This window comes from Lepidochelys kempii, chromosome 4 (genome assembly GCF_965140265.1).
Source record: "Lepidochelys kempii isolate rLepKem1 chromosome 4, rLepKem1.hap2, whole genome shotgun sequence".
Taxonomy (NCBI): domain Eukaryota; kingdom Metazoa; phylum Chordata; order Testudines; family Cheloniidae; genus Lepidochelys; species Lepidochelys kempii.
The window spans coordinates 56,693,840-56,706,629 of NC_133259.1; the positions used below are offsets into that span (position 1 = coordinate 56,693,840).

Consider the following 12,790-nt stretch of genomic DNA (forward strand, 5'->3'; position numbering starts at 1 on the left):
CTGAAACAGACATAGTTTATCCGCTGATTCCCCAGCTGCAGGATGTTTATATGGTCCTTAAAGTTGCTTTAGAATGCATTCACTGGACTAAAACAATTGATCTGGGTCAATTTTTTTTTAAGTTTGCGTCATAAATGAGATCAACTGTGGTGTCTTGTCCAAATATAACATAGATGTATTTGAAAATTGAATTCTAAATCTTTAGTGTAGTTTAAAACCACTAAATAAAACCTTTCAAGTTGTCACAATTTCCAAGATTTACTTTTGCATGCTGCACTTTAGTGTACCATACAGCCACTTCTAGGGTCAATTCACTATTCCAGTGCTTCACATGCTATTTTCTCTTGTTTGAGCTGTTTGGGAAAAAATAAATAAGACGAAGATAAAAATTACCTTGACATTTACAATGCTGTGGAGTGGGAGATAAAATAGTGTTACAGATTTAGATGTACAGATTTGCCAAAGGGAGGGGGGAGTGCTCATTTGGCTTCCCGCTTTGTTTGTTCAGTCATCACTTTCTGCCTGTGATTTTTCCTTTCTTAAATCACTGAGTGTCATATACAGAGCTACACTGGATATATAAGTATGAGTCCATTGACAGATTCTGGTAAAAACATAGGAGCAGCCATACTGGGTCAGACTAAAGGTCCATCTAGCTGAGTATCCTGTCCTCCAACAGTGGCCAACGCCAGATGCCCCGGAGGGAATGAACAGAACAGGTAATCATCAAGTGATCCATCCCCTGTCGCCCATTCCCAGCTTCTGGCAAACAGAGGCTAAGGACACTTCAGAGCATGGTTTTGCATCGCTGCCCATCCTGGTTAATAGCTATTGATGGACTTATGCTCCAGGAACTTATCTGGTTCTTTTTTGAACCCTGTTATAGTCTTCACATACAGTGTGTGTCATAAGTGGGTATAGGTGCATTCCCTAATGAAAAAAATCCTATAGAAATTTTTTGAAGCATTCTACAGAATAATAGAAAACTAAACCATGCTACAGAATTCTAATAGCACGCTTTAAAAAAATGTAGAGAGAGGTTAAATTCTTCAGAAATTTCTAAAGAGATTTCTACAAAACTTCATTACATTTCTATAGAGCCTTAATGGTCTAATTCCTATTAAATGCTATAGGATTTTCCCAGAAGAGAGAGAGAGAGAAGGACACTGAAGTAATATCCTGTGAGTAATGATGTCACTGGATGTTTCTCTGCTGCTCTAAGTTAATCACAAAGGATAGTTATTCAGCCCCTATTTTACAGACTAAACATCATTTTCTTGATCTTCTGGAAGAAAAGATAGTCTCAGGTTCAGCTCTAACACTGTGATGTAGTTACAAATTATATTTTTCCCTTCTGATGACTCTGGGGGAAGCAATGTACTTAAAGGCAGCAGGTTATATGTGCTGGCACTGTAGCTTGATGGTTGTCATACTGACTGAAGAAGCTTCCCTATGGGAGGAGCAAACTTCCCTCGTTTGAATGTAAACACTTCTCAGAAATATATTTCTTATGGTTAGATATTTAGGCAAATCCATTATGTTTGCTTTCCTTTTTAAAAGCTACACACTGCAGCATTTCAGAGTAACAGCTGTGTTAGTCTGTTATCGCAAAAAGAAAAGGAGTACTTGTGGCACCTTAGAGACTAACCAATTTATTTGAGCATGAGCTTTCGTGAGCGACAGCTCACTTCATCGGATGCATACTGTGGAAACTGCAGAAGACATTATATACACAGAGACCATGAAACAATACCTCCCCACACCCCACTCTCCTGCTGGTAATAGCTTGTCTAAAGTGATCACTCTCGGGAGTGATCACTTTAGATAAGCTATTACCAGCAGGAGAGTGGGGTGGGGGGAGGTATTTTTTCATGCTTTGTGTGTATAAAAAGATCTTCTACACTTTCCACAGTGTGCATCCGATGAGGTGAGCTGTAGCTCACGAAAGCTTATGCTCAAATAAATTGGTTAGTCTCTAAGGTGCCACAAGTACTCCTTTTCTTTTCACACTGCAGCATGTGTTATGTATATGTATTAAATGACTTGAGAGGCAGTAGGGTCAGTCTGAAAGCTGGAGCAGGCAGCGGATATGCAGGAGACCTGCATTCTTTTTCTGACTCTGCCACTGCCTAACTGATGTTTTTGGCCCAGTTCCTTGACTTTGTGCTTTTGTTTCTCCATCTCTAAAATGATTAGAAGAACTTTAGAATGGTGGATAAGTTACATAAATTATGAGAATGCAAATTATTACTACCATTAATAGTGTTTCCAATTTCTATTTATCCTGCATAGCATATATTACTGCTGCTAAAAGGGAGTTTTCTGTATAGTGTTATCTATTTCATGTCCTGAGAATTTTCAGAATTTCTAGCTCATACTGTAATTAGTTCTCTCAGGGATCTGTTCAGCAAACAGGTCAGTTTTTGGTTAGTTGGCTTTTGGAGCATCTTACAGGCTTGTTTGGTTTAGCTGTAGTTGAAGCCAGTTATATTTTAAGAAAGTTAAGTCTCTGGGTGCTGCTATTGGATCATGCTTTCCTCTAGACTGAAGATGACCATAATCATACCTTTCTTGTGGTCATCTGAAAGGTGTCCTCCACTTTGAAGTGATGAAATACTGATTTATTTTGAGCCTGCTCAGGGTAGGGATGTAAATCTTGGTTTAAAAAGTTAACCAGTTAAACAATTAAAATTATATTGCTTAACCGTTTAACCACTAACCAAGGTAGCTCCAACAGGGGTGGAAGTTGCTCCGACTGGCCGCTGGGGTCTGCTCCAGGCTGCCAGCCTGCCTGATGCGGCCGAGGTTGGGGTCCCTCCGGCCCTCACGGGGCTGCTGGGTTAATAATTAAGGTTAACCAGTTACATCCCTAGCTCAGGGACACCTGTGATAACACAAGTGAAAAGGCTCTCTGAAAGAAATGATAGTCTGCATATTTTTATTTAAAAAAAAAAAAGTGTTGACTTTTACTCTAACAGGATTTCCAGCACTGGATATTTTTGCTTCTTCACACCACCATATTGACCTATTATGAGCCACAGGCTAAAAAGTCCAGTCTATAGCACACAGCCTCTAATCCACTCTGCTTTGTGGGAATGCACATTTTGAATAGAGGCAGTACAGTAGCACAGGTCTGGTGCCATTGTCAGAGAGGCACCACTAGACAGTTGTTTCCTCCTGGCATATTCTCCTCAGGGAAGATGGCAGACATGCACGGGCAGTGTCTAGGCTAGGCAAATTGATTATATTTAAGCACGTAGACAGGGTTTTAAAATGTACTAGTTAAAATGTGACCATGACCCAACAGCTAATGTTTTAAAAGAAGTTAAATGCTGTCTAAACTAGCATTTAAAACATGTTATCTAACACATTTTAAACATTTATTTTCCTAAGCCTAAGCACGACCTGTGAGGTAGACCATCCTTGAAACCTTTAAAGTGTTTTTTTAAGTCCTTGTGGTGCACACCTCAATATTATCGGTTATGATAATTAGCTCCTGTGCAGTTTTACGCATGACCAAGAAAATACTTTATAAAAACTTGCTTCTGTAGACACAAAAAGAGAGCCATCTGCTATTGTCACAACCATGCAGCAGCTGGAGAAACTTTCTAAGATGACTTTCTACAAGGTTTTTATACAAGACTTTATATAATGGAAATGTATATTCGGAATACTCATATAGAGCCCTTGCGTGTTGAGCTAGAAAACAGCCAGCCAAGACTTTCAAAAGTGACTAGTGATTTGAAAACTCCAATTTTTGGCTGCCAATCTGAGACATCTTAAAAGGGGGCCTGATTTTCAGACAGTGTTGATTATTCTTTTAGGTGTCTCAAGTTAGGCACCCAAAATGACTAATTACTTTTGAAAGAGCTATTCCTTGGACAATATAACAGGGTTAATGAAAGAATTATTACTTAACCCATGGGAGTTTTCACAGTTTGCCAGCACATCATGCATTGCTACGAGTTGCTTATGTGCAGCTCTGTTGATGCCATCTTCATTGAATTGAATGACTGCACACTGTCTGACCTTCTGTTGTTAATAAATTTTTTTTAATTGAACACTGGTTTTCACTGACACCCAGGTTTGCATAACAGGCATTTGTTCCCACAGCCAGACTGTTATCCAAGTAACAGGTGTGCATTTAACAAATGAAATGAGCTAATCTAATCATAGTATTTTTCCAGAGCCAAAACCACTTTCACAGACCACATTTTGATGCTTAAATAATGTGAATAGCTGACATGCTTTTCATATTGGACTACCCACCAACACATTTCATTCAAAGGATTTTCTGCATAGTAAATGCATGAGTTTTACATGCTGAGGAAACTGGGGAAAGTAACTTTTAAGAAAATCTCTAGGTTGATGAATCTCTTTCAAAACTGCAAATGGTTGAGATATAATTAAAAAAATTAAACTGTATATTTGACTTTTGGACCTGGCAGCATTCAAACTAAACACAAACCATTTATTTGACTTACCTTTCCCTCAATAGCTCTTCTTAGTCAAGATCACCTACTTAAACTCCTTTGTATTAGAAAAGTCAAAAATTTCTTCTACAGGTCATGGGTTTATTTTAGTATTGTTTTTTTGGGAGCAGTTTGGATATTATGGTGACAAGGGCCATAAAAATAACTAAGTAGACAGAAAAGAAATTAACTCAACTTTCCAGGAAAACAGGATCATTCCAGAATTTTTATTTTTAAATATTTAGCCTTTAACTCACTATTTGATTGTTTGGACTGGACAAGTGATAAGACTTTCAATTCTTGCTAAATAAATAGTTGGTCTTCTCACTCTTTTTAAATTTTGTAAACAAGGTAGGGTTAGACCAGCCCCTTTGATTGGGGGTGGGGTTGAGGGGAGGAGTCATTATTCCAGATGTGTCTCAGCCATATGCTAATACAGTGGTTCTCAAACTGTGGGTTGGGACCCCCAAAGTGGGTCATGGCCCTATTTTAATGGCGTCGCCCGGGCTGGCTTAGAGTTGCAGGGGCCCGAAGACCAAGAGTTTCAACCCTGGGCAGCAGGGCTAGGTTATAGGCCCCCTGCCTGGGGCTGAAGCCCTGGATGCTGGGGCTCAGGCTTCAGTCCCTGCTTCTGGGGTCATGCAGTAATTTTTGTTGTCAGAAGTGGGTCACGGTGCAATGAAGTTTGAGAACCGCTGTGCTAATAGATAATTGAAGGTTGTTACTTTGAATCTCTCACTGTTGGATTATAATATTCACCTGTGTAGCGGAATGAATATCTACTATACTTGTGTTTATGTATCCATATTCGTAATTGTGACTTGATTGTGCACCTACCAGTGAATAAAAATAAACAGTGTACATTGAAACAAAATTGCTGTAGTGCTTCAGTCCCTTCTGTGACCTACGGTTGGAGGCACCATAGAAGAGGCAGGCATGCTGTGCCTGTGTAGGCCAGGCATCTGCTTCAGACTTTGGCTCAAGATGCATAGCTCCCTGACCAAATACACGGAGCTGAAGTCTCTCTACCTGATTCCTGCATGACCCTGCCACCAGCATGGTAGCTGATTTATGGTGCCATGCATCCTGCCACAGTTGCTGTTAATTCCTAATCCGTTCAGAGATGAGGGAATTAATACTGTTTAACCAGCATTAACCATGACAGCATTTTAATCCTTCCTTCCCAGATAAGAAAATGGATCCCCCAACCTCTGATTTGTGCACAGGAAGGATCTTTTCATGTAGATCTTCCACTGTAAACAAGGAAGGAGAGTGTCTTGTCTGTGCGGCACTAACCCCCTCCCCCCCACATTTCCCATAATCCCACAGAAGTCCATCCACAGGGTGCAGGATCCAGATTTGGGGAGTCTGGCCCCTGGGGTGGGGGCAGGAAGATATGTGGTGTTCCTCTAGCCACCAATGATAATTTTTAATGAAAAGTTAATGCAGCCTGAACTGCAATACCAGGAAGGAACTCAAAATAGGGGAGGAGGAATAGGGCCTCTGTGTGGGTGGCGTGGTATCTGTAGCAAATTCCTATAAGATGTGAGGTTTAGGGTGTAAACTTCTGTTCAGTTGTGGGGAAGGGGCAACTTTTCCCCCCAGGCCAGAACTGAAAACTCTGAAGGGTTTTCTTGCAACTGCTGTTTCACCCAGAGACCCTTCCATATTTTTCCATGGAGGAATGATTCCCCCCAATGGGAAGGATTTATGTTAAAGATGGTGGTCTCTTAAAAACTTATTTTGTATCAAAAGTCTGGGCAAAGAAGCAACTTCTACCTTTTGGCATAGGTATTTATTTAAAAAGATAAGAAAGAAGAGGAAAATCAGTACCATCTTAAAAAAACTACTTTCTGAAATTTTCAGTCATTGTGATTCCAGGTGTCATTGCCTTTTCATTTAAACTAAAAGCATCAGTATTAAGTACCGGTCAAATAGTCTCCAGTCAACGACACTAGATTAGATTGTTATCATGGTGATAAAGGAAAGATAAATAGGTTGTGTCATTTGGTGGAGGGAGTGTTGTACAACTGAGCTTTGTAATAGAATCAAACAAATGTTCTCGACAGCATGTTTTAGTGTACTGAGAATCTCTTACTGTAAGAGCAACATGCTGTTATCCCTGTTTTAGCTGCCATGACAACTGCACAGTTTGTGAATGCCTTGTTTGAATGATCTTGCAGGCAGCTGACTCATTGATATTCTGAGTGTCTTTCTACTGCAGGCACTAGAAACCCTCCCTGTACATCAGCCAATATTTACTATTATCACAGTGGCCAATATATGCAAACTTTATTGTTGGGCAGCTGGACCAGAAGGAAAAAATCCATTCCTTAGTAACGGTAGTTTTTGAGTTCTTTATTACCAGTACAAAATTATTTTGGTCTTGCTAAATGGTTACAGCTTTCCTACCTGATGCAGGGTTTGTAATGTTAAAGAGAGACTTATTCTTCAGAGCTCTTCTCACTTTTCCTTTCTGTGTTTGCAAATGAACATTGCTTGGAATTTCCCTCTGTGTTGTTTGTTTTTTAAAAGAGAGCTTGTTTTTTGTCAAGCCATCCTCTCCTGATCTTTGAATGTGTAATGAAGTCCTAATATTTTTATTCATAATACCATAGCCCTTTCCCTGCTAATAGATTGTGTTGCAATTAATGCAAGGACTTTGTCTTGACTTTGGGATCAGAGTGAAGCAAAGCTGTGAGGGGCATGGGGAGAAACTTCTTAAACAGTGTTGCTTTAATAACAGCATAAGGAATACAGAAAAATACTAGCCATGTAAACTTCATTTCGTATGAATGTTTGTTCTTAAATATGTTTCAAAGGCTTTCCTCCCTGCCTCCCCCTGTAATACTTAAGGTTGCTCAGGATAGGCCTAACTCAACTCCCATTTAAGTCAGTGATTCCATTGATTTCTGTGGGAGCAAAGACAGACCAATGCTGAACACATCTGAAAATCTCTCCCTATATTTTTACTTGGTTACTAGATCTGATTATTTACCTCTGACATTAGGATTCTGGATGTGAGTAAAAGGACAGGATTTAAAATGCACCGTAGCAACTTCTAAAGTCCCAGTGACACACATCTATATAATGATTATAAGTTTATCTAAAGAGAATACTCTCACATGGAGTTGCTCCCCACTACAGATAATAGTTTAGATCCTTCCCCCGTTGAAATCAACAGGAACTTTATTTTGATTCTGATAGAAACAGAATTAGACCTAAGGCACCTGAATCTGCAGAAGAGCCTGTTGTCCTGTACCTACTTTGTCCACATGTATTTCTTGCACTCAAAGTCCTTTTTCTTTCCCTCTGCTTCTCAGGATCTGAAAGGAGCACTGCCTCGATACATATTGCCATTTTCAATGCAATGGGCCATAGCTGAAGATTTGGCAATATTTACTTTACAGGCACATATACTATTAGTTTTTATTTGTACGCTGTACCTCTATTATTGTACTCTACCGAATGTTTTGGAATACAGTTTATTTCGTACAATACCTTCCACACACAGAACGGTTTTTGTTTTTGTATGGTATTTTTCATACTAAATTGCATTGTTTAACAAATAGCTATTTATCTGAAATCTGAGCAAGGAATAAAGTGTTTAGTATGAATACTGCTAAGAAATGTTAACTCCCTCAATATCTGTCTATAACACTTAGTTCTTCTAGTGCTTTGCATCCATAGAGATCACACTGCTGATATTTGAATTTTTTTAAAGTTTTTTTTTTTTTAGTACAAAGCATCACTCAGTCTAACTTGTATTTATGATTTGCATATTATTGTACTAGTGAATAGATTTTAGTAAAAAGGAAACAATTTTTAATTTGTTATAACTATTTGGTAAAAACATACTTTAATAATCTTTTATATTATTAAAATGCTCCTTTGAAAACAAGCAGAAATGTAGGGGTACTTTGCTTATAATGGGAGTAATATGAGTAATTTTGGAAGAAGGATTTTCCCATAAAGAATTAATTTGGAAATTTTAATATAAATGTCAACTTTGACACTTCAGTAATGTCTTAGTCATTTCTGTCAAAGCCATAAATATTTACACCCAATTATAAATGATGATATGTATGCTAGTGTCAGTGAAGACTACTTATTTAAAAATTGTGTAGTATTTTACATTTTTGACATTGAAGTTTTATGGCGTGTTTACTTTAAGGATGACTTTACAGCAGCAGTTCTCAACCTTTCCAGACTACTGAACCCCTTTCAGGAGTTGGATTTGTCTTGTGTACACCCAAATTTCAACTCACTTAAAAACTACTTGCTTACAAAATCAGACATAAAAATACAAAAGTGTCAAAGCACACTATTACTGAAAAATTGCTTACTTTCTCATTTTGTCTGTATGAAATTTTAGTTTGTACTGACTTTTTATGTAGCCTATTGTAAAACTAGGCAAATATCTGGATGAGTTGATGTACCTCCTGAAAGACCTCTGTGTACCCCCAAGGGGACACATACCCCTGGTTGAAAACCATTGCTCTACAGTACTTGAAAACTGGTAAGCGTCTGTCATTGTGAAAAAAACATATGATACCCAGTGTTGTAGGGAGTCACAGAACTGTGAAAAGAAAGCACAAATCTGTTGGGTTTCTAGCTACTGTCTAGCTATTGATTTCATCTTGGAAATATTTTGCACACATTCTTACTTATTTTGGCTTTTAGGTTACCTGCTTGCAGGACTTTTTTGAAGATGATGATGTTTTCATTGCATGCGGACCTGAGAAATATCGTTATGCTCAAGATGACTTTGTACTGGATCATAGTGGTAAGACACTAATTTAAACTATTGAAATGTTCAATTCTCCCTGAACTCCACCCTTTTTTCCCCTTCCTGATCCCCTTCCTGTGTTTTTTGGAGAAACTTATTGAAATAATTTTTCCAACCAAACATGTTTCTTTAATAAAATAATTTTCCAAACAATAGTTTAGCTCCAGTCCATTTCTCAGTGTGTTTTGTAAATCTGGTTTATTTTTCATGGGCAATGGACCTTGTACTTAAAAGAATATAGTGAACGGCAGTGAACTTTGAAAAAGGTGCTTTTAATCTGCTCCAAGGGCCTGATCACTGAAGTCAATAACAATATTTCCACTGACTTTGATGGGTTCTAACTTGGTCCCCATTATCTTGTTTTGAGTTTTTTCAAAAATCACATATGTAGCTGCTGTTTGCAGACCTACAAGAATCATCCCATTCATTCCAAACGTCTATTAAAGACATGCTGCTTAGTCAGTTTATATGAACAGAACTGATTTATTATTTTGTTGTAAAACTCATAAAGAAGAATGAGCTTGTGCACGCATGCTTTCTTTACCTCAGTAGATATTTATATCATGGCTCTGTATTAGCTGCTAAAAGTTGTTTTCCAATAAAGAGAGAAACTCTATAATGTAAATTCAAAGGGAGTTTTAGAATTTCTGTAAAGATTATTCAATTTGGAATCTCAAGTAATGTGAAATTATTTATGATGAAATTTGAGACAGATTTACAATATTTATTGCACAGTTTCTCTCACCAGCACATCTCATTATGCATCTTTAATATTAGAAATATTCCAAGGAAATGCGGTGATCAGAATCTAGGAGAGTACTGTAGCCAGATCCAGTGTTAGGTTGACAAAGTTTAGTTTCTAATTATTTATTCTCCTTATTGTGAGTGATCTGCCTCCTTGGTTCGTCCAGTGTATTGACACTGGTTCAGCTACTGAACCAAATTATCCTCCCTTGAATGAAAATACTTGTGAAGAGAGGATGCTTGGCATTGGTCTCCTTATGAAATGCCCACAGATCATTCAGGCTGTGGGGATAAGGGGGAGGAGGGAACTTTTTTCCTCTCTCTCAATTTTTTTTCTATAAACACCTGAATTATTTTTGACAAAAATGAAAATTTTATTGTTGTAAGGAAAAATTGCAACCAACTCTAGTCCTGGTGGCCTTTCCCATCAGGTCTGCTCTCAGGCCTATGTAAGACTGACAGGCCTGCACTGGTAATGCAAAAAGCCTGAATACAGTGTTGAGATCTAAAAGTGGTTTCCTCACCCCCAACTATTAGTCTTATTTTAGTTATCTCATTTTCATCGAACGCATTAATTCTATCTCTCCTTGATTTCCGTTGGTCCCTCTCCCCTGAATCCATTAGGACTTGTCTGGGCTTGGATTTGGAAAGTATTTAGCCTAGGGTAGACAAGGCAGCATGCCTTTAATGTGGATTGAACAGGTTGAGCTTGAAGCTTTAACCTCACACAGGCCTGAGAGGAGAGCTGACGTGTTAGCTAATATCTTCCAAATCATAGTCTAGACAAGGCCATAGTTTACCTTCCAGCCCCAGTCCATCAGTTCTCCTTCTTCCCAGTACCTCACACCCAGGCTATCTGGGTTGGGCTCTTCGCTTAGAAGCTGCAGTAGCTCTGGGGGTTTCAGTGGAAGAGAAGGGTAGCTCAAGGTCAGCAATAGAACTTAATTGTCTGGCTGGGTGGAGGGGCAGTCACTAATCCTATCCACCCTTGGTAGCTGGTCAAATGCTGAAGACTCAGCAGGGGAGGCAGGAGTCTGAGAATAGACCCAAAAGCTGGACGTTAGGTGGTCTGGTGTGAGAACTAAATGGCTGTGTCTCCCTCGAAGCAAGTGGTGGAAAGAGTATAGGGATCCTAGTCTAAGCCCTGCCACCCTTGCCTGGAGCATGTAAAGGGAAGCAGCTGAAGCCATGGAGAGGCCATGTGAATTAGGTGGGAGGGGACAATCTTAATTGGTTTGGAGAGAAGTAGTAATGTATCAGGGGACAGAATAGCCTGAGGATGGTAAAATGGGGGCACAGAGAAATGAAAAGAGAAGGAAGGTTTGAATTGATTTGGTAATATGGGAGGAGGGTTGTTTGGCATAAGCAGGGTTGAATTTGTTTTGTGGGGATTTGAATCATTTTGTATTTGATTTTTATAAATTGATCCAGTGGCATGTGTGAATTCATTTGTTGGTGGGTTGGATTGAATTGATGGCATTGGTGGGAAATGGGGAGGAAAACTGGTCTAATTGGGAGAGATGATGAAAGTTTAGTAATGGGTGTTAACTGCAAGAATGAAAAACTTCCCAAGATGGCAATGTGTGTGACTATTGGTTGCTTTCGTCTTTGGCTTCCCTTTTATTAATAGATGTATGTGAGGTGGGTGGGAGAAGATAACTTTATTGGCTCTGCCCTTTGATGCCCGCAGGCATTTCTCACTTCCTCTGAAAATTGGTAGGAATGGCACTGCACTTCTGGCAAAAATAACCCAACTGCCTTAGAGTTAGGCTAAAATGAAATTGGCTTGAAGAGGCAGAAGGTGCAGGTTTCCATCCAGTTAACAAGATTTCCAGTGTGTCAGCATGTGCTCCAGCATGTCTGATGCTGCATTATATATAACTGTCATTACAACTACAGAGGTTGGTGAGGCGTCAGAAGAACCCCCGTACCACTTCATCCATTTCACTGTCTCATATATGTCTAGATACAAATTTGAATTGTACTATGAATCCAACTTCAAGGCACGGAGAAGTACTGCATTCAGAATATTTCAGTATTTGGCCAGCTCAAAACAGAATTTATATAGTATGTGGGTTAAAGTTTTTTGGATTCTTCTATAAATTAGTTTTATTTAATTTGGCAGAAATGTTGGAAAATGTCAGAGTTTGTTTCCTGAGCAATAAACAGCTGCCGTAGGTGGTCTGATTTAGAATTGAATCTGTATACTTTAATATTTTCCAAACTCAATCTGTTTCCTTCCAGAATGTCGTGTTATGAAGTCATCTTATTCCCGTTCACCTGGTACACCAAGGCAATCTGGATCCAAAAGCCCAGGACCCTCACGTCGAAGCAAGTCACCTGCTTCAGGTACAATTATAAGGAAATAGCTGAATAGTCAGAGCATAATTTGTTGAATGGACTGAAAAGATTGCCATCTTTTTATGAAGTGCAAATGTCATGTATTTCATGAATTAGAACCTAAAATGCCAAGTTATGCCACACAGATTTTATATGCCAATTGATGGCATGAAATGCATTTATTCTGAACCCTGCAAAGAAAAGAGATTCTTTTTCATTACAAGCCAAAAAGGTTTGAATTTGTGAATGTTTACAGTGGTTTGTGCTAATTGTACATTTTAAGGATAAACTTCAGCATGGGGTTGGATTTGCTGAAGACTCCTGTTTACTGAAATGGGATCATCTGGTTAAATCCTCATTCATTACACTAAAAATAAACCTTTCTGTGGTTCGAATTTAGGGTTTTCCCCTTTCATATGTTGAACACTGTCAAAATATAGCAGTT

At 38.8% G+C, this 12,790-nt stretch overlaps 1 protein-coding gene across 3 annotated transcripts in view; it reads left to right on the forward strand.

Annotated features, from left to right (window-relative positions):
* Positions 1-12,790, forward strand: part of DCLK2 (doublecortin like kinase 2) — a 146,617-nt gene that overhangs the window by 63,247 nt on the left and 70,580 nt on the right. For all 3 annotated transcript variants that reach the window (XM_073341328.1, XM_073341326.1, XM_073341327.1), the window contains exons 3-4: positions 9,156-9,258; positions 12,250-12,354. In XM_073341328.1, the coding sequence (XP_073197429.1) occupies positions 9,156-9,258; positions 12,250-12,354 (208 nt within the window). The remainder of the gene's footprint in view (positions 1-9,155; positions 9,259-12,249; positions 12,355-12,790) is intronic.